This window comes from Dendrobates tinctorius, unplaced genomic scaffold, assembly GCF_039654945.1.
Source record: "Dendrobates tinctorius isolate UK_male_01 unplaced genomic scaffold, ASM3965494v1 ptg000065l, whole genome shotgun sequence".
In the NCBI taxonomy this organism is placed as follows: Eukaryota; Metazoa; Chordata; class Amphibia; order Anura; family Dendrobatidae; genus Dendrobates; species Dendrobates tinctorius.
Genome location: NW_027361733.1, coordinates 1,123,293 through 1,146,137, shown reverse-complemented (window position 1 = coordinate 1,146,137; position 22,845 = coordinate 1,123,293). Strand labels below are relative to the sequence as shown.

Below are 22,845 nucleotides of genomic sequence, written 5' to 3'. Positions count from 1 at the left end.
ATACCGACTTCCGATATTTTTTCAATATCGGAATTCGGCATCGGAATCGGAAGTTCAAAGTTGATTGACAGCCTGACGTCATCATGATGCGCGGTGTGTGCGCATCATGATGCGCCGTCATTTCGGGCCTTCTGGGGGTCTCTGCCGGCCTGCCGGGGGCTGTGTGGACTGCCCGGGGTCTGTACCGGCCTGCCGGGGGGCTGTGCCGGCCTGCCGGTGGTCTGTGCACCCTGTGGGGGTCTGTACCGGCCTGCCGGGGGGCTGTGCCGGCCTGCCGGTGGTCTGTGCACCCTGTGGGGGTCTGTACCGGCCTGCCGGGGGGCTGTGCCGGCCTGCCGGTGGTCTGTGCACCCTGTGGGGGTCTGTACCGGCCTGCCGGGGGGCTTTGCCGGCCTGCCGGGGGGCTGTGCTGATGTCCGGGGGTCTGTGCAAGCATTGTCCGATGGGACTACAAGTCCCATCTGGCGATGCCTGCTACCATGACAGTGATTGACACATTAGCCAATGATGGGACAGTAGTAGTCCCATCATCCGGCTAATGTGTTAAATGTTAAAAAAAAAAAAAAAAAATACTACATACATACTACATACATACTACATGCATGCTACATACATACTACATGCTACATACATACTACATATATACTACATACATACTACATGCTACATACATACTACATATATACTACATGCATGCTACATACATACTACATGCTACATACATACTACATGCTACATACATACTACATGCTACATACATACTACATGCTACATACATACTACATGCTACATACATACATGCTACATACATGCTACATACTGCATGCTACATACATACTACATACATACTACATGCATGCTACATGCATGCTACATGCATGCTACATGCATGCTACATACATACTACATACATGCTACATACATACTACATGCATGCTACATGCATGCTACATACATGCTACATACATACATGCTACATACATACTACATGCTACATACATACCACATATATACTACATACATGCTACATACATACTACATACATACTACATACATGCTACATGCTACATACATACTACATATATACTACATGCATGCTACATACATACTACATATATACTACATGCATGCTACATACATACTGCATGCTACATGCATGCTACATACATACTACATACATACTACATGCTACATACATACCACATATATACTACATACATACAATACATTCATACAATACATACATAGACATACAGTACATATAACATAGAGTAACATACTTACCAATACTTGTCACATTGTTCCCCGAAGCCATTGTCTTTTCCGGAATAAATATTAACATAACAAACCACAAAAATACTCACCCACGATCCGAAGCAGTCCACGAGTGTGTCCCACGACGATCTTGGGTAGAGAACTGCAGCATCAGATGATGCTGCCGTTCTCTACGGGCTGCAGGAATCCAATGACGGAAGGTAGGTATCCTTCCGCACTGTATTCCTCTGCCACTTAAAAAAAAAAAAAAAAGTCCCTAGTCTCACTTTATGCCATTGCTGCGTGGGAAATTCCCACACAGCAATGGCATAAAGTGAGACTAGGGACTTCTTTTTTTTTTAAGTGGCGGAGGAATACAGTGCGGAAGGATACCTACCTTCCGTCATTGGATTCCTACAGCCCGTAGAGAACGGCAGCATCAGCTGATGCTGCAGTTCTCTACCCAAGATCGTCGTGGGACACACTCGTGGACTGCTTCGGATCGTGGGTGAGCATTTTTGTGGTTTGTTATGTTAATATTTATTCCGGAAAAGACAATGGCTTCGGGGAACAATGTGACAAGTATTGGTAAGTATGTTACTCTATGTTATATGTACTGTATGTCTATGTATGTATTGTATGAATGTATTGTATGTATGTAGTATATATGTGGTATGTATGTAGCATGTAGTATGTATGTAGTATGTATGTAGCATGCATGTAGCATGCAGTATGTATGTAGCATGCATGTAGTATATATGTAGTATGTATGTGGTATGTATGTAGCATGTGGTATGTATGTAGCATGTGGTATGTATGTAGCATGCATGTAGTATGTATGTAGCATGCATGTGGTATGTATGTAGCATGCATGTAGTATGTATGTAGCATGCATGTAGTATGTATGTAGTATGTATGTAGCATGCATGTAGTATATATGTAGTATGTATGTAGCATGTAGTATGTAGCATGCATGTAGTATATATGTAGTATGTATGTAGCATGTAGTATGTAGCATGCATGTAGTATATATGTAGTATGTATGTAGCATGTAGTATGTAGCATGCATGTAGTATATATGTAGTATGTATGTAGCATGTAGTATGTATGTAGCATGCATGTAGTATATATGTAGTATGTATGTAGCATGTAGTATGTATGTAGCATGCATGTAGTATATATGTAGTATGTATGTAGCATGTAGTATGTATGTAGCATGCATGTAGTATATATGTAGTATGTATGTAGCATGTAGTATGTATGTAGCATGCATGTAGTATATATGTAGTATGTAGCATGTAGTATGTATGTAGCATGCATGTAGTATGTATGTAGCATGCATGTAGTATGTATGTGGTATGTATGTAGCATGTAGTATGTATGTAGCATGCATGTAGTATATATGTGTTATGTATGTAGCATGTAGCATGCATGTAGCATGCATGTAGTATGTATGTAGTATGTATGTGGTATGTATGTAGCATGCATGTAGTATGTATGTAGTATATATGTGGTATGTATGTAGCATGTAGTATGTATGTAGCATGCAGTATGTATGTAGCATGCATGTAGTATGTATGTAGTATATATGTGGTATGTATGTAGCATGTAGTATGTATGTAGCATGTAGTATGTATGTAGCATGCAGTATGTATGTAGCATGCATGTAGTATGTATGTAGTATATATGTAGTATGTATGTTGCATGTAGTATTTATGTAGTATGAATGTAGCATGTATGTAGTATGTAGTATGAATGTAGCATGTATGTAGTATGCATGTTGTATGTATGTAGCATGTAATTTTTTTTTTTTTTTTTTTTTTTTTACATTCAACACATTAGCCGGATGATGGGACTACTACTGTCCCATCATTGGCTAATGTGTCAATCACTGTCATGGTAGCAGGCATCGCCCGATGGGACTTGTAGTCCCATCGGACGATGCCTGCACAGACCCCCGAAGCCTGCACAGACCACCGGCAGGCCGGCACAGCCCCCCGGCAGGCCGGCACAGCCCCCCGGAGCCTGCACAGACCACCGGCAGGCCGGCACAGCCCCCCGGCAGGCCGGCACAGCCCACCGGAGCCTGCACAGACCACCGGCAGGCCGGCACAGCCCCCCGGCAGGCCAGCACAGACCACCGGAGCCTGCACAGACCCCCTGGCAGGCCGGCACAGCCCCCCGAAAGGCCCGTACAGACCCCAGAGAGGCTGTACAAGGCAAAAACAGGGTTTTTCTTATTCCGATACCGGAAGTCCCATAGACTTGAATGGGACTTCCGGTATCGGAATCGGCGATACCGATACTTTTTTTAAAGATCGGCCGATCCATTCCGATCCGATACTTTGAAGTATCGGACGGTATCGCTCAACTCTAGTCCTGACATATCAGGCACAACAGTGGTTCAATGGCGCACACAAATAAAAGTGGGGACATGGGACAACCTTGTTTTACTCCAGAAAGAAGCTCCACTTCCTTAGTTAAAAGCCCATTAATTAAAACCTGTGCACATGACTGTTTATATAAAAGCGATATTTTCTGGATAAATGAATTAGGGAACCCCATCCTTTCTAAAACTTTAAAAAGATAAAAGTGGGAGACCCTATCAAAAGCCTTCATAAAATCCAAGGATAAAATAGCTAATGGCTGTTTTCTGTCTTTCTGATACCAGATCAGATCCCGAATCAAGTTTAAGTGTTCCCAGATTGATCTCCCAGGGACACCACACACCTGATCTGGATGGATCACGTTTAATAACTGTTTTCAGACGACTGGCAATAATTTTAGCAAGGATTTTATAGTCCATATTTAGCAATGAAATAGGCGTCCAATTCTCCAGTTGTGTTTTATCGCCTTTCTTAAAAATGAGGGTGATCATGCTTTTGCGCCATGAGTTTGGTGTAAGGAGTCTGCCATAAAGGATTCACTGATCACTTGTAGGAAGTCCGTTTTAATGGAATCCCAAAACCAAAGATAAAATTCAATAGGGAGACCATTGGACCCTGGAGCCTTGCCTTTACCAAAACTCCTTAGGGCCTCTTCAATCTCAGTTGGTAAAACATCTTTTTCTAAAAACACCTGGTCATCTTTGTTTAAAAACTGAGATAAAACATTAAGATTTCCTACAAGGGTAGTTTCGTCAATCTTTTTGGTATTAAAAAGATCACTATAAAAATTAAAAGTTTTGTCTAAAATGCTGTTAGTGGAGGTTTCTCCTTCCAATTCCACAATTACTTGTTTTTTGTCATTTACTTTTTTAAAGAAAAACCTTGAACATGACTCACCCTCTTCTAAGAATTTCACACGAGCATTAAATATCACCTCTTTACCTTTTTGTTCCAGGAATTGGTGGATTTCAGTTTGAATCTTGGCCATCTCACCATCCACACCAGGCACACCCACTCCTTATGGAGAGTCTGCAGCCTGACATTAAAATCTCTAAAACATTTCCTTTTTTCACGTGCCTTTCTTTTACCCACTTTAATAAAAAATTCTTTAATCTGGGTTTTTACACATTCCCACCACCCCAGCATACTCTGTTTTGGGTGTTTCCTCCTCCTCCAAGATTCATATTTTGCAACAAAATCCGCTCTTACCAATTCGTCTAATATGAGTACATTTAATTTCCATATACCCCTACCCACATTTGCATCCCCAGGAACATGCAGGCTGGCATGTAGCAGTGCATGGTCAGAAAAGATGTTTTCCATTAAGCCTGCGTTCCTAGATTTAAAAACATCATTAGAACATAAAATAAAATAAATATGAGAGGACAGCCCTCTACCCCTCCATGTGTATCCTGGATCAGAAGGGTGGGACTTCCTCCATACATCCAATAACTTAGTCTGCCACCAGGTGTTTTAACAGACTTGAGGTTTTGTCTGTTCCTCTAGCACATCACCTCCACTCCGCCCTTCTCCCAACATGACACAATTAAAATCCCCTCCCATTATTACTGGGGATGAACCTGTTAAAAACAAAGATATGTCATTAAAAAGGGAAGCCCGCTCATTTTTCTCTGGGGATGCATAAATATTCATAAAACGACATGTAAAACCATTTAAAACAACATGGGTTAATAAGGCACGGCCTGGAACAATTTCAGCAACTGATAAAACATTTGCATTCTGGGTTTTAAATAAAATCCCAACCCCCGCAGCTTTATTGTCATTGGACCCTGACCAGACAGAGGGTCCTGCTGTCCAGTCTTTGTTTAGGTTGGGATATGATAGTCCATGATCAATACTGCATTCCTGCAGGAAAAAAAACTCAAAGTTCAAAGTCATTAACCATGCAAACTAAGCAGCCCTCCTGACGGGCTCTTTAAACTTCTCACATTTAGTGAGGCAACCCGGATCTCTGCCATATTAAGTCTTTTTTAATGATTCCAGACTCTCTGAATCAGACTCATATAGATGTGATATGGCAGGTGAAAGTGAAGACATAATCCGTAGGCTGGCGGTATCATCGGAGTCCGTGTATTCCTCTATTAAATTAGTCCCTTCTGGGCTGAGAAGATTGACTGTAGTAGCCAGAAAGAATTTACAGATTGACTCAAGCGAACTCTGCTCTCCCTGAGCCTCCTCACTGCTCCGCTTACCACTGGCACTGGTTTCCATCCGGTCCTCCAGGGCCACCAAGACTCCTCCAGGTTTTGCAGCAGAAGGAACGTCCACAACCTCACCAGGGACACCTACAGACGCTCTCTCCGGGACGAGATGATCAACAGGTTCAGCACTAGGGTCACCATCTGGCGTGCGACCTTCACCCTCCGGACAGACATCAGGACATCCCTCTGGATCGGCATCCGGGCGGTCCTCCGGACAGGTTTCTGGGCAGACATCACATCCAACATCAGCGTGGTCATCAACAGGGGCCTCCGTATGGACGTCTGGATCGACATCTGGATGGATATCTGGAATGGCACCAACCGCTCTGGATTTCCGCCTCTTTTTTGGATCCTTTTCGGATCTCCTCTGTGGAAGTGCCATCTCCTCGCCAGGCGGAACCTGGACACCTGCAGGAGTAGGCAGGGGTACAGCCTTGGCTGTGGGAGCCGGGCCATCTGCCATGGGTACCGTACAAGCTTCAACTGAGTCAGACTGTATTATACCCGCAAGTACACAAAGGAAAAAAATTTTTTGTCAGCTCACCAAACCGTAGCAAATGCGAAGTCTGGAGGAATGCAATCAATCCTGGGCGGTGCAGGGAACTTGGATTCCAGAAAATCTTGTAGACACAATACTCAGGAGATGTTCCAGCAACTTCGAACAAAGGATGGTTAAAATCAAAAGACTTTATTCCAAAAAAATGATTAAAAACAGAATAGATGCATAAAAAACATATGGTTCACCAATGTGACAGACGCTTACGCGTTTCGGACTAGAGGGTCCTTACTCATAGCTTAACATCTTACAAATAAACATATACCTATATACACTTGCTGGCTGAAGTAAAGTGGGAGGGAAATAAAATGGGCGGAGGTCCACAGTAGCAGGAAGGGAGGATTTTCTCCACCATACCATAAAGCATTGTATCTGAACATGGAGGAAATCACCACATCATCTTAATCATATATATATAAAAGATCAGATTTTAAATTCATGCCTGCGGGATATCGTGTTTTTAACTTTAAAATCCACATTGCTTCTTTATGCTGCAATTCCTTTTTTCTATCACCTCCCCTCTTGGGGTTCGGGACAGTTTCTATTATATTAACCCTGCAAGTACTGACATCTCCTCCATGTACAGAAACAAAATGCTGAGAGGCTCCCGAGGGACTCCTTGTAGTTTTATTACATGAATCATAAAGATTTTCAGAAATCCTTTTGCGAAGAGAACGTGTGGTGTTGCCCACATATTGAATACAGCATGTTTCACATGTTATTAAATAAACAACATATGTGGAACTACAGTTGGCAAACATATTTATGACATATTCATTTTTTGTAACTGTGGATTTAAATGTAGACGTATTATACATGTATTTACATAAACCACATGATCTTATTCCACAACGATAGCTACCAGAGACAGATAACCAGCTTGAATTATTTTCTGATGAAAAACACAAAGTGTGATCACTGGGGGACAAAATATTCGCAATTGTAGTTCCTTTTTTAGGAATAAAATTGCAGCCTTTATCCAATATAGTTCTCAAAGTTGGATCCACACGTAAAATAGGTAGATTTGATTTAATAATTTCCGTTATTTGATTAAATTGGTCACTATATTTAGTAATAAAAACTGGTTTCTCCTGAAAATTACTAAATTTTGATTTTATTTCCAAATAATCATCTCTAGTTTTTCTTTCTGCTACAATTTTACCCCTATTAATTTGATGCTTGCGATATCCTCTAGTCTTTAATCGTTCGTCAATTACTTCACATTCCTGTCTGTATAATGAATCAGTTGTGCAGCACCTCTTGGCACGCACAAATTCACCTACTGGGAGATTATTAATGACATGTTTGGGATGGTTGCTGCTAGCATGCAACAAAGAATTACCTGATTGCGGTTTTCTATATAAACATACTTCAACCCTAAAATCTGCTTCATTTCCAATCAACATCATGTCAAGAAAAGCAATTCGTTCCTTATTCATATGATATGTAAATTTTAGATTATGATTATTAGTATTAAGGAATTTTATGAATTCTTTTATATTATCTGGATCACCCTTCCATGTTATTATCAGATCATCAATAAATCTTCCAAAAAATTCTATATGATCCATAAAAATATTTTCCTGACCATACATTTTTGCTTCCTCCCACCAAGTAACAAATATATTTGCAAGCGATGGGGAAAATTTCGCCCCCATCGCACATCCTTGTAATTTCAGGAACAAATTGTTTTACCTTTTAAACATAAAATAATTGTTTTTTAACAAAAATTCAGTTACAGATAAAATAAATTGCTGCAATTCCACACTGTATTTAGTATATTTAAGCAACTGATCCTGAAGTGCACGAATAGCTAGATGAGGTATAGATGAATACAGTGTAGCAATATCTGCAGTAACCCATGTATAATTACTATTCCACTTAATGTTCTTCATTACGCGTAACACATGCTTACTGTCCTTGATATAGCTGGGTGATCTCAATACTAGTGGTTGAAGTCGTGCATCCTACCAATCCCCCAAATTCTCCAATAATGACCCTATTCCAGATACAATAGGCCGTATAGGTGGGGGAAATACCCCCTTATGAACCTTGGGCAAGGCATGAAAAAGAGGAATTTTGGGAAAGGTGGATTCATAAATTCCAATTGCTGACTAGTAAGAAAACCCATCAAATGTCCTTCTTCCAAAATTTTCATTAAAAGAACTCTTATCTCCTCTGTAGGATCTTTTATTAACAGCTTGTACACAACACCGTCTTGAAGCAACTTATGCACTTCTTGTTCATAAAGACCAGTGTCCAGTATAGTAGTAGATCCACCTTTATCTGAATTTTTTATAACAATGTTAGAATTTTCCTTCAATTCCTCCAATGCATTTTTTTGTTTTTTTGTTAAGTTTTTTTTATTGTTCTGATTTTTATTTTCCAGTGCCAATTTAGTAAGTTCACTTTCCACCACTATTTGAAATTCCTCCATCACTGTGCTACGTGACTGCACTGGCTAATAAGTAGGATTGGGAACCCTGTTTCCAAACAGACGGTCATTTATGTCCAAAAAATTTCTTTCTTCTGACATTTCATGCAAATTTTTTAAAATAATCTGGTCTGAATATTCATTCACAGGTGAAATCTCATTTTGGACAGTATGAATAGAGTCTTGTTCATCAAAAAATGTTTCTTTATTGTTAAACCTCTGATAAATTTATTCATGTCCAGAATTGTGTCAAAAAGATTAAACTGTTTATTTGGGACAAAACCCAGTCCTTTCTCCAGAACTTCCACCTGTGCATCTGATAAAATTGTAGCTGACAGGTTTAGAACTGTTTGTTCCTCTTTTGGTAGTGCCTGGTATAGTAATTTCGTCTTACGATATTTTCGCCCTGCCCGACTCCGTTTTTTCTTGATGACAATCCTTTGTTCTGTGAATCCAAGTTTTTTGTCAGGATAAGGCTGGTTTCACATTGGCGTTTTTGTGCACAGCGCACCGTGCCCCTATGTTTAACATGGCGTGCGCAGTGTTTTGCGCATGTTAGCGTTTTTGTGCGCATGCATTTTTTTGTCTGTTGCGCCAGACGCGCCAGACGCAACATGTTGCATTTTTTGGTCCGCCCTGTCTCGGCAAAAAAACGCATGCGCACGCTTGCGCACGGAATGCGCAAAAACCCCCCATTGGCGCCTATGAGAGCGCATGCGTGCGCATGTGTTTTTAAGGTCTACACGTCTGGAAAGTTGTCTAGACGCTAATTAAGCAGGTGATAAAAAGTTTGAGTGGGCGGTGGAATTCACCAGTACTCTGGAGAGTAGAGAGCGAGCCAGACACAATCAAATTTTCTCCACAAGAACCTGCTGATAATGTAAGTATAAGGCCTGTTTCACACTTCCGTTTTTTTGGTCCGCTAAAAAACGGATCCGCCGCTAAAAAAACGGATCCGCGATTTTTTCGCGGATCCGTTTTTTTTTTTTTCCCATAGACTTACATTTGCGGCTACCGTGGATCCGTCAAAAAAATGGATCCGTTTGCGGGGAAAACGGCGGATCCATTTTTTTAGCGGACCATCCAAAAAAACGGAAGTGTGAAACAGGCCTAAATACCTATATGTGTGCCTGAATGTTGAATTAAAAAAGTTCAAAACTTTTCTATGTACTAATTTCTCTTTTTATTTTTTCCAGCATGTCTTCTTCATCTGAAGAGTTCGTACCCGAGACTGGGCACGAGGCCGAAGAAGTGAGTACCATGCTTCCCTATGGATAGTTAAAAAAAAATGTACACATGTGGCTAATTTTTTTTATTATTTTTCAGAGCTCATCCTCCACCACGCCACCACGCCAGGAGGAACGGCAGGAGCAGCAGCAAGGCCAAGTGCGGGCGGGAAGACGGGATGTAAGTACAGAATGTTTAAATTTTTGGGATAGCTTAATTTCTATATGCAATTTTTTTTGGGAAACCGTATTGTTTTTTTTTATATTTTTTTTATTATTGAAAGGTTTTTTTTTCATTTTTATGAGTATTTTTGGGTTTTTGTTATGCTTGTGGTTTTAGTGTGGTTTTTTTATTATATTTACAGCAACGTTTTTTTTTGTTTTTTTTTGGTTTTTGAAAAGGGATTGAAAATGTTTTTTCGGTTTTTTTAATGTATTTTATGTGTTTTTTGGTGGGTTTTTTTTTAAATAGCATGGCTTAATATTTTTTTTTTTTTTTTTTAATATTTTCTGCAATGTGTACTTTGCTGGTTTTTTTTTTTTTTGGTATTTGAAAGGCATTAAAATAACCGAAAAAAACATTTTCAATGCCTTTCAAAAAGCAAAAAAAAAAATCCAGCAAAGTACACATTGCAGAAAATATTAAAAAAAAAAAAAAAAACGTACTTTGCTGGATTTTTTGGGTATATGTAATTTATTTGTATTTTATTTTCATTCATGCATTTATTTTTATATTTCAATGTATCAAAATTTTTTTTCTTTATTTTCTAGGCTCCACTGCGGGAGGAGGAGCTCGCCCTGGACAATGACGAGCTCATTCGTCTAGTCCAGGAGCGAGTTCCGTTGTGGGACACCCGTCACCAGCTGCACTCGGACAGCGTGGTGATCCGGCGGCTCTGGAACCAGGTGGCCAAATCGCTGATGGATGGCTGGGACAACGCGACTGCCAGGGTCCGCAAGGAGTTTCGTAAGTATTTCACTGCAGTGTGATGCAGCAGTGATCTTGGCCGTGATCGCACAACTTGGTGTGATGCTATTAACCCCATGGAGTTTCTAGCATCACACACAGTTAGGTGATCACAGCCTCCAGCGCATTGTCTTTAATTTTTTTTTTTTGTGTTTTATTGTTTCCCTACAGTGAACAAAGTCAGAACCCGTTGGCGCTCGATGAAGGACCGCTTCAACAGGGATATCCGCCAGGAGAGAGAGGTTCGCAGTGGTGCTGCGTCAAGGACCGGCACGAAATACCGGTATCATCGTGCCATGGCCTTTTTAAGACCGGTCCTTGCCTCCCGAACGTAAGTATATTCTAGTTGTATTGTGTTTTATTCTGTGCTTTTCAATTCCACAGGACTTGGCGATTTTTATGCTATGGTACTAATTTCTTTCTTATATTTTCACAGCACCTGGAGCAGCACCCTGCAACCTGGCTCCGAAGCGGTCCTTCATCCAGCTGCCACGGACCCCTCCCAGCCATCCATCAGCGACGAAGCACCTTGCAGGTCTGGACCACAGTCATCTGGAGACCAGGAAGCTGGTCGCTCAGGTGTTCCCCTGTCCCAGGTCTCTGCCACTGGTTTTGCGGGCACTTCCCGCCAGCAGCGGCAGAGGGCCTCGGACAGGCCTGCCATGCCCGAGTTCGTTCAGTTGAGCTCGGTCTTTCAGAGTAGCCTCAAGGCACTCTCTGATAGACTTGATAGCGGGTTCCTCCTTTTGGACCAACGCTTCAAGTCTATCGAGGGTTGCCTTGAGCGCCTGGAAGCCGACCTCGCCAGACCAGCCCAGCATTTTTACACACAGATAGCTCGGGACTCAGCGGAACACCTTACCCCTGAACTCCAGTTAACTGTCATGCAGGCCTGCAACAATGCTTATATGCAGGCTATGCAGCAGACTTGGTATATGCAGCAGTCAGCGGTGGCATTTCCACCAGTGCCACCGTTGACTCGTTATACTGCAATACCGACATCTGCTGCATATCACTGCACGGCCACCACTGTTCCAAGCTTCGCCGGACCACTGCATACCACCCCAAGTCCGAGTGCAGCTGGACTGTCACCCGCCATCTCCATGCCAAGCGCTGCTCCTGCCTGGCCCACCACTGCTGCCGCCACCACCACAGGATGGCCCGTCACCACCCCTGTCTTCAGCGCCACCAGCACGAGGACCACCCCTGCCTGGACTGCCACCGCCACCACCACGGAGCATCAGCAGACGGGGGACCCGCACTCGATATTTGCGGCACCGACCATAACCTCCACCACCACCAGCATGCAGCACGATCCTGGCAGGCGGTCCCCAACCACCATGCGGTCCCCCAGCTCCAGGCGGTCACACAGGTCACGGGGGTCCAGTATGTCCTCCGGCACAAGACGGGAAGGCAGCCGCCGAAATCGGAGGGAAAAAAGCAGGAGGTCTCTCACCCTCCCTCCTCCCTCACCTCCCACTTCCCAAATTTCCTTACCTCGCCTCCCTTCTCCCACTTCTTTAATTCCTCCCTCCCCTCTAACCACAACCTCCACCAGCCATTACTCATCCCTCCACACCCCCCAATTTCCACCATCCTAAATAAAAAAAATTGTTAATTTTTTTTCATAAAAATGTTTGGTTATTTTGTGTTTCATCACCTGCACACACTGCGCCTTACACTTTGTGTTTGTGACACCACATAGCTCCAGTACTGACACGTTTCTTGTGTCATTCTTGGAGCTATGTGATGTGACAAACACAAATATATGACTTGTATTTTCATCCACCAGTCTCTTCTGTCTGTTGGTATTGGTCAGAATGATGGTGGAGGGTACAAGGCATATATATTCTCAACTTGCAGGTATCATAAAGACTGATTTGAGGATGGTATTTTATTATTTTATTTTATTTATGAAGTCAGGATGCTTTTTTTTTTTTGGGGCATCATCACTTCATGACACCAGGCCAGGGAATGGTAGAAGTTGTAAACCTTTCTCATCTCTCCAATCTGCATGCAAGAGTGGAGATAGTACAACCAAAATATTTAACATGACATGGTCAGTTATCAACCAGAGTGAAGGATGCTAACATTTATTAACAAACATATTTATACCATTTGGTCCTGCCATGCTACACGACCCACATCGGTTACGAAGAAATCCGCAAATTTGTCCCTCATTTGGGCAACTTCCACTGAAGAACGAAGAGGGTGCTGATTATAATCAGGCAAAGGGTTGGCAGCAGGTTCGTCCATATCAAAGTTCGGTGGCTCCTTTGCCATTACAAAGTTGTGCAGAACCACGCATGCCTTCACAACCTCGTCCACAGTTTCCATTTTCAGGTTGATGGCGGTGCTAAGAATTCTCCATCTGCCCACTAAAATGCCAAAGGCGCACTCTACAGTCCGGCGTGCCCTTGTCAGCCTGTAATTGAAAATTTTCTTGGTGTGGTCCAAGGCACGGCTGGAGTACGGCTTTAGCAGGTTCTGGCACATCTGAAATGCCTCATCCCCAACTAAAACAAATGGCAGTGGTGGAGCATCAGTTTGGGGAAGAGGCTGTGCCTGTGGAAAATTAAAATGGTTGCTGTACAACCTCCGGCCCATATTGGAGTTCTTGAAAGTGTGCGAGTCGTTGCTCCTTCCGAAAGCCCCAATGTCCACCGCCACAAACCGGGAGTCAGCATCCGCTATCGCCATAAGGACTGTGGAAAAGTACCTCTTATAATTGAAGAACTCGGAGCCACTTCTTGCTGGTTTCGTGATTCGGATGTGCTTCCCATCCACGGCTCCTAGGCAGTTTGGAAAATTGCAGAGTTCCCAAAATTTTTCAGCTATTTGAAGCCACTTTTCGGTGGTGGGTAAGGGCAGATACTCCGGACAGAGAACTTCACACAGAGCCCTGCAGGTGTCGGCAACTATCCCGGATAAAGTGGAGATTCCCAGCCGATACTGGAAATGCAGGGATGACAGACTCTCTCCAGTTGCCAGGAACCTGTCAATAAAAAAAAAAAAAAAAAAAAATATATTTCTGTCTAGGGTATAAATAAAAACCCTGGAAATCAAAAGTACATGGCATATCTGTTTTGCATGATTTTTAAATAAAATATAGCAGAAAAACATTTTGCAAAGAATTTTGATTAGTAAATGAGAAAATCCAATGAGAAAAAAAAATTAGGGAAAAAAAAGGTTCACTAAAAATGAAGCAACAAAATATTACCCCAAAAAAAAACAAACATTTTTTAAAAATCCAAATTAATTTAGGCACAACATTACACTCCATAAGGTGACGAGCAGTTTCAGTAAAAATGATGCAAAAAATTATTAACCAAAAACCAAAAATGTTAAAAAAAATAATTTATAAAAAACCCAAACAATTTAGGCACAACATTACATACCATAAGGTGCCGAACAGTTTCTCTAAAAATGATGCAAAAAAATATTAACCAAAAAAAATTTTAATTAAAAAAAAAAAAAAAACACCAAAAATTTAAAAAAATAAATAAATAAATTTAGGCAAAAAAATACATACCGTAAGGTGACCAGGAGCCTTTCTTCCGGAGGAATGGCACGCCGAAGCGGAGTGTCCCATCTCCGGATGATACCTTCGACCATACCCAGCAAGTCCATGAAGCTCTCCTGGGACATCCGGATATAGTCTCCAAATTTCTGCGGGTTGACCTGGAGCTCGGTGTACAGCGTGTGATACGCTCCAAGGCTTTCCCGGACTTCTATTATCGGATGTCTCCAAAAGCGACGCCGCTGCCGTCTCTGGTGTCTCTCCCTCTCCCGCTGGCAAGCAAAGGCATACGCCTGAGACATCGCGATGTCAAGATCAAGCTTGAAACGGAAATTATCCATACGCATATCCATCATATCCACTGGCAAAGCAGCAACATGTGAGGAATTCTGCTGTACAAGGTCTATATAAAGACACTCCCACTGTTGTCCCATTTGTCCCATTGGTGAACTCTCTCTTGTTTGTTAAAAACAGTTTTTGAAATAACACACCTAAAAACGCATGCGCGTGAAAAACGCATGCGCAAGCCAAAAACGCAAGAAAAACGCAAGCAACGCTGCGGTTTTTTAACGCATCAGCGTTCGCTTGCCGTAAAAAAAACGCAGCGTTGCTTGCGTTTTTCATGCGTTTTTCATGCGTTTTTCTTGCGCACGATGCGCTGCGCAAAAAAGCGCCAATGTGAAACTAGCCTAAAACTAGTAGTCGCTGCCTGTTCTATGTCTACATCAGACTGATCAGTACACCCATCTGTATTATCAGTAGACGAAAAACTCACATGTCTTTGCGATTTATACCGCTTTCTAAAACTGCTGTTCGGGGTATTATTACTATTGAATGTTTTCCAACTGTAGACCACATTTTCATCATAATCTCTAATGTCTCTTTTAAATTTTTCTTGTTTCCTTTTTACAATGTCCCCTTCCAGTATATTCAGATAATCAAAGATCTTCTTTTTAGATTTGATATAATAATCCGTTTTCTCAAATTGTATTAATTCGGTTTCAATATCTTTGATTTTTTTATCCAAAACGGAAACTTTTTCTTCCTCATACTGGATAATAAGGGACATTAATTTTATGGAACAATCTGACAAAATGTTATTCCACTTGTCAGAAAATGAGACATCAAATAGAACTGTGGAGCGTTTATTCAATCTTAAACCTCTAGGGATCATTTCATGACCTATATAATTTTGCAAAGTGGTCAGATCCCACCACGTTTTTAATCTAATGATCATTTGTTTTTCCAATTCTGATATAGATTTTTCAATATTATCATGATCTTTCAAATCCACTCTATTTGTTCTAGAAAAAACAGCAGCGGCCTTGTTAAGTCTATCCACATTTTTTATAGAAAAAAATTCTGAGTCTTTAAAGGACACTTCACCTTCAGCCATATTATATAAATAGTCTTTATCTTTAGAAAATGAACTATTCACTCCAGAGAAAATTATTATTGTGGATCAAATTCAGCTACTGGTTTATAGGAGCAAGACATAAACCGGCATGTACACAATGGAAAAAAAATTTTTGTCAGCTCACCAAACCGTAGCAAATGCGAAGTCTGGAGGAATGCAATCAATCCTGGGCGGTGCAGGGAACTTGGATTCCGGAAAATCTTGTAGACACAATTCTTAGGAGTAGAGTTGAGCGAAACGGGTCGAAAAAATTCAAAAGTCGCCGACTTTTGGCAAAGTCGGGTTTCATGAAACGAAACCCGACCCTAGGATGAGGTCGGCCACGAGGTCGGCGACTTACGCGCCAAAGTCGCGTTTCAAAAGTTTGTTTTGCGCTCTTTTTCAGCCAATCAGGATCCACGGACACTGTGGGCAACGTGATGACATAGGCAGGGGTCACCACCATCTTTCAGAAGGGCATGCAAGTGATTGGCTTGCTTTGGTGGGCGTCACAGGGGGTATAAAAGGGCGTGCACGCCGACCGCCTTCTTACTTCTGCCGATCTCAGTATAGGGAGAGGTTGCTGATTCTGTAGGGAGAGCGTTAGGCAGGGAAGAAGACAAAAAAACTGGTTCTGCTGCTAGCGATTTGGCCTGCACAACACACCAGTCACTGTGTGTGCAGTGCAAGGGGAGGCTATATAGTGGTGTATCAGTGGTGTTGGTTGTTGGGCTGCCTTCTAAGGCTTCCTGACATTCCTGCATTGCTGTTTACCCACTGCTCCGCAAACTGCTTTTTTAAAAGCAATCCCAATTTTTTTTTTTTGTCCTGCTGAGAAGAAAAAAAAACTGCTTCTGCTGCTAGCAATTTGGCCTGCACAACACACCAGTCACTGTGTGTGCAGTGCAAGGGGAGGCTATATAGTGGTGTATCAGTGGTGTTGGTTGTTGGGCTGCCTTCTAAGGCTTCCTGACATTCCTGCATTGCTGTTTACCCACTGCTCCGCAAACTGCTTTTTTAAAAGCAATCCAATCTCCCTTATCCTCTAGTCACTTTTGTCACAGCTGTGCCATCGAGCCTATCACATAGCGCTCAGATATCAGTGGGCCTCACACAATCCAAAAGTGTCCAGTGTCCAAAAGCGTGTGCAGAGATTCAAAATCTCCCTTATCCTCTAGTCACTTTGGTCACAGCTGTGCCATCGAGCCTGTCACATAGCGTTCAGATTTCAGTGGGCCTCACACAATCCAAAAGTGTCCAGTGTCCAAAAGTGTGTGCAGAGATTCAAAATCTCCCTTATCCTCTAGTCACTTTGGTCACAGCTGTGCCATCAAGCCTGTCACATAGCGCTCAGATATCAGTGGGCCTCACACAATCCAAAAGTGTCCAGTGTCCAAAAGTGTGTGCAGAGATTCAAAATCTCCCTTATCCTCTAGTCACTTTGGTCACAGCTGTGCCATCGAGCCTGTCACATAGCGCTCAGATATCAGTGGGCCTCACACAATCCAAAAGTGTCCAGTGTCCAAAAGTGTGAGCAGAGATTCAAAATCTCCCTTATCCTCTAGTCACTTTGGTCACAGCTGTGCCATCGAGCCTGTCACATAGCGCTCAGATATCAGTGGGCCTCACACAATCCAAAAGTGTCCAGTGTCCAAAAGTGTGTGCAGAGTTTCAAAATCTCCCTTATCCTCTAGTCACTTTGGTCACAGCTGTGCCATCGAGCCTGTGACATAGCGCTCAGATATCAGTGGGCCTCACACAATCCAAAAGTGTCCAGTGTCCAAAAGTGTGTGCAGAGATTCAAAATCTCCCTTATCCTCTAGTCACTTTGGTCACAGCTGTGACATCGAGCCTGTCACATAGCGCTCAGATATCAGTGGGCCTCACACAATCCAAAAGTGTCCAGTGTCCACAAGTGTCTGCAGAAATTCAAAATCTCCCCTGTCCTATAACACCTTGTACCTTGTTTTACATTACTATATAGTTTGTTGGATTTTGTCTACATTTCTACCAAAAATGAGGAAGGCTGGTGGAAGAGGCCGTGGAATTGGGCGGGGGTTGGCAGCTTGTAATGATGGTGTTGGTGGTGGATCTGATGGTAGTGGCAAGAGCAAAATAGGACCGAATACAGGAGGTGCTGAGCCTGCGTCATCGTCTAGCTACATAAGGCCTCGAACGCTTAGTTTTCTAGGAGTTGGCAAACCGCTTTTAAAGCCAGAGCATCAGGAAAAAGTTTTGTCTTACATTGCTGACTCAGCCTCCAGCTCTATCGCCTCCTCTTCTTCAGTTGTAAAAAGTAAAAGCACTGAGTCGTCATTGGAGGCTCATGTTCATGAACCACACCTTTCCTTGTGTCCTTCACCCCAACCAAGATTGAAGGATGACGCAGGCCATACTACTGATTACTCCATGGAGCTGTTTTCACATACCATGCCTGGATTATCAAGTGAAATGGTGAATTACCCAGGCCAAGATGAATCTGACATGGAGTGCACTGATGCACAGCCGCTGATGGATGATTCTGCTGGTACATTCACTCAGAGCACTACATTGTCCTCGCAGTGTACAGAGCCAGATTCTGACTCTGATGAGACTCATGTGCCCCTTCCCGCACACTATACCACCATACACGGTGACACAGAGGAAGGTGCACATGACATAGACGAGGAGGTGATGGATGACCCAGTTGTTGACCCAGATTGGCATCCATTGGGGGAAGAGGTTGCTGCTTCCAATAGCTCAGATGAGGAGCATCCACAGCAGACATCGACATCGCAACAGCTGTTATCTGGCAGGCCCGGAGCACTCCAAAGACAGGTTCCAAACATCAAAAGAGTTGCTGGACAGCTTGTCCAGAGGGTCAAAAGATCACAGCGTGCTAGGCCGCAAAATGTCTGCCAAAGTAGGAAGAGTGCAGTGTGGCACTTTTTTGAACAAAATCCTCATGATCAGGCCAAGGTTATCTGTAAGAAGTGCGCAAAGACCTTTAGCCGAGGGAAAAATCTGAAAAATTTGAATACCAGTTGCATGCTTAGACATTTAACCAGCATGCACTTGCAAGCGTGGACACAACACCAAACCTCAAGTGCCACATGTGCAACTGATCACAACGAAGGTAGTCAGCAACGCTACATTGTTTCCCCCACTGTAAGCCCACCGGTTAGCACAGCAGCAAATGTTGAGGTGTCGTTGCAAGGCCACAGCAGTCAGGGAATCCCACTGTTATATCAACGAAAGACTGATTCTAGGCCATCAGAAAGAACACCAACTCCATCACCATCATCAACCCTCTCTCAGTCCGCCCTGTCCACCGCTACTTCCACCATATGCAGCTCTCAAGTCCAGCTCACCCTCCCAGACACTATGAGTAGGTCAAGAAAGTACTCAGTCTCTCATCCGCGTACACTGGGTTTGAAAGCCCACATTGCCAAACTAATCTCGTTTGAGATGATGCCCTCTCGGTTGGTGGAAAGCACAGCTTTCCGCGAACTCATGGCCTATGCAGTACCACGCTATGACCTACCCAGTCGCCACTTCTTCTCTCGCAAAGCCATCCCAGCCCTCCACCATCATGTGAAAGACCGCATTGTCCATGCACTCAAGCAGTCAGTGAGCGGAAAGGTGCACCTCACAACTGATGCATGGTCCAGTCGGCATGGCCAGGGCCGTTACGTGTCCATCACTGCACACTGGGTTAATGTGGTGGATGCAGGGTCCACAGGGGACAGCGGTGGTGGGACAGTGCTGCCTAGCCCACGGTATAGGAAACAGTTGGCTGTAGGCGTTCGACCCTCCTCCTCCTCCTCCAGAAGCGAAAGCTCGTCCACAGAGCGCAGTCGTACGAGCACTCCATCTGCAGCTGCCACTGTTGCACACGATGTGTCCCCCTATCGAGCAGCTAGTGGAAAGCGTCAGCAGGCTGTGTTGCAGATGATGTGTTTGGGCAACAGACACACCGCCGAGGTGCTGGCCGAGTACTTGAAGCGACAAACTGGGTCATGGCTGGGCAGTGTACATCTTGAGGCAGGCAAGGTAGTTAGTGATAACGGCCGTAATTTTGTGGCAGCCATAGCCCTTTCAAAACTCAGCCACATACCTTGCTTGGCTCACACCTTGAACCTGGTGGTGCAGTGCTTCCTCAAAAATTATCCGGAGTTAACAGCCCTGCTCCAGAAGGTGCGAAGACTGTGCGCGCACATCCGCCGGTCGCCTGTACACTCCGTTCATATGCAGAAGCTGCAGCGATTGCTCCACCTTCCCAACCACCACCTCATTATCGACATTGCAACAAGGTGGAACTCCACCCTGCACATGGTGTAGCGGCTGTGCGAGCAGAGGCAGGCCATAATGCATTTGTGGGAGGATACACGGCCAGGCACTTTGAGAGCAGACATGGAGTTGACAGGTGTGCAGTGGTCGAAGCTGAAAGACCTCTGTAAAGTCCTTCAGTGTTTTGAGGAATGCACACGGCTGGTAAGCGCAGACGACGCCATCCTAAGCATGAGCATCCCACTTATGCGTCTGCTCATGCAAACTTTGACGCACCTTAAGGAGCAGGCGTCTGCAGCCAATATTGATGAGGAGGAAGAGGAGGAGGGAATCCTTGATGACATTCAGCCATTGTCTGCTCAGGGACCTCTCCTGGACGAGGTGGAGGAAGAAGAGGAGGAGGAGGATGATGATGGGGATGATTACTTAGGGGAGGAGGATGCATCTCGTGGGGCAAGTGAAAATGTTGGCGTGGCAAGGTCTGGTACAGGGTTTGTGCGTGACTGGAGGGATGTTGATTTGCCAGAAAGTGCTCCTCCACCCAGCACTCGCAGTGCATCATTGACACCGGGAACATTGGCCCACATGTCAGATTATGCCTTGCAGATCCTAAAAAGGGACCCCCGCATTGCCAAAATGATGAACGATGACGACTACTGGTTGGCCAGCATCCTGGATCCACGCTATAAAGGCAAATTACAAAACATCATGCCACAGGAGAACCTTGACCTAATATTGGCTAATAAACAAGCAACTCTGGTAAATCGGTTGCTTGAGGCATTCCCAGCACACAGCAGCGGTGATGGTTCTCACACGAGCCGTACGGGCCGGGGGCAGCTTGGCAGAGGTGTTCGTGGTGCACACAGCAGAAGTGGCGTTGGAGACAGGGGTTTCATGACAATGTTGTGGACTGATTTTTCAAATACCGCTCACACAACTGGTAATACTGCATCGATGGAAAGTGACAGGAGACAGCAGTTGTCAACTATGGTTACAAACTACTTTTCCTCCCATATCGATGTTCTCCCACACAGGTCATTCCCCTTTGACTATTGGGCCGCTAAACTGGACACCTGGCCTGAATTGGCCCAATATGCCTTACAGGAGCTCGCTTGCCCAGCTGCAAGTGTGCTATCGGAAAGAGTCTTCAGTGCAGCTGGATCAATTCTGACAGAAAAAAGGACCCGTCTGTCAACCCAAAATGTGGATGATCTAACCTTCATTAAAATGAACCATGCATGGGTTTCCAAGGATTTTGTCCCACCTTCCCCTGATGACACATAGGGTGACAGAAAAATGGCTTGCTTTGGTCCACCTCTTCCTGGGACTTCACCTATTTCGCCTTTTGCATCAGCTGAATGTCCAACATCAACATATGCCACTTTCTAAAACTCCCTAACTGTGCTGCCTCCCCCCCCATGGCCGGGGTCACCACCTAGCGCACGACACCGTGCGAGTGCCGTTGCCCTGGACAGGTGGGTAGGCCGACTCTTGGGCGCGGGCACTGGCACAGGGTCCCTCATAGTGCAATCAAGTGTCTCTGACGGTGGTGGTGCACACCCGCCGTCAGACACACCGCTGTACTATGAGGGGCCCAGTGCCAGTACCGACGCCCACGAGTGGGCCCCCCTTGCTTGGGCAGGGCCCCAGCATTTGCAATCTTTACCTCTCCCTGCTCCTCCGCTGTGTAATCTGGGCCGTCAAATCCATACTGTGCCTGACACCATCTGAGCCTGCCTCCTGATGTATAGACATATATTTTGAATGTGTACGCTATCCATACATGTTATCTGGGGATACGGTACCCTTTCTAACCTTTGTGCAATCACGTGCAATCCATACTGGGCCTAACACCGTCAGAGCCCGCCTCCTGAGACATATATTTTGAATGTGTACGCTATCCATACATGTTATCCAGGGATACGGTACCCTTTCTAACCTTTGTGCAATCACGTGCAATCCATACTGTGCCTGACACCGTCTGAGCCTGCCTCCTGATGTATAGACATATATTTTGAATGTGTACGCTATCCATACATGTTATCCAGGGATACGGTACCCTTTCTAACCTTTGTGCAATCACGTGCAATCCATACTGGGCCTAACACCGTCTGAGCCTGCCTCCTGAGACATATATTTTGAATGTGTACGCTATCCATACATGTTATCCGGGGATACGGTACCCTTTCTAACCTTTGTGCAATCACGTGCAATCCATACTGAGCCTAACACCGTCTGAGCCTGCCTCCTGAGACATATATTTTGAATGTGTACGCTATCCATACATGTTATCCAGGGATACGGTACCCTTTCTAACCTTTGTGCAATCACGTGCAATCCATACTGTGCCTGACACCGTCTGAGCCTGCCTCCTGATGTATAGACATATATTTTGAATGTGTACGCTATCCATACATGTTATCTGGGGATACGGTACCCTTTCTAACCTTTGTGCAATCACGTGCAATCCATACTGGGCCTAACACCGTCTGAGCCTGCCTCCTGAGACATATATTTTGAATGTGTACGCTATCCATACATGTTATCCAGGGATACGGTACCCTTTCTAACCTTTTGTGCAATCACGTGCAATCCATACTGTGCCTGACACCAT

The 22,845-nt window shown here is 44.0% G+C and overlaps 2 protein-coding genes across 4 annotated transcripts in view; one reads left to right on the top strand and one right to left on the bottom strand.

Moving 5' to 3' along the window:
- Positions 1-15,087, top strand: part of LOC141094650 (uncharacterized) — a 68,067-nt gene extending 52,980 nt beyond the window's left edge. For all 3 annotated transcript variants that reach the window (XM_073580480.1, XM_073580481.1, XM_073580482.1), the window contains 5 exons: positions 10,050-10,104; positions 10,180-10,260; positions 10,851-11,046; positions 11,218-11,377; positions 11,483-15,087. In XM_073580480.1, coding sequence (XP_073436581.1) covers positions 10,051-10,104; positions 10,180-10,260; positions 10,851-11,046; positions 11,218-11,377; positions 11,483-12,647 — 1,656 coding nt within the window. In that variant the 5' untranslated portion in view covers position 10,050 and the 3' untranslated portion in view covers positions 12,648-15,087. The remainder of the gene's footprint in view (positions 1-10,049; positions 10,105-10,179; positions 10,261-10,850; positions 11,047-11,217; positions 11,378-11,482) is intronic.
- Positions 1-22,845, bottom strand: part of LOC141094652 (uncharacterized) — an 803,576-nt gene that overhangs the window by 105,915 nt on the left and 674,816 nt on the right. The gene's annotated exons all lie outside the window — the stretch shown is intronic.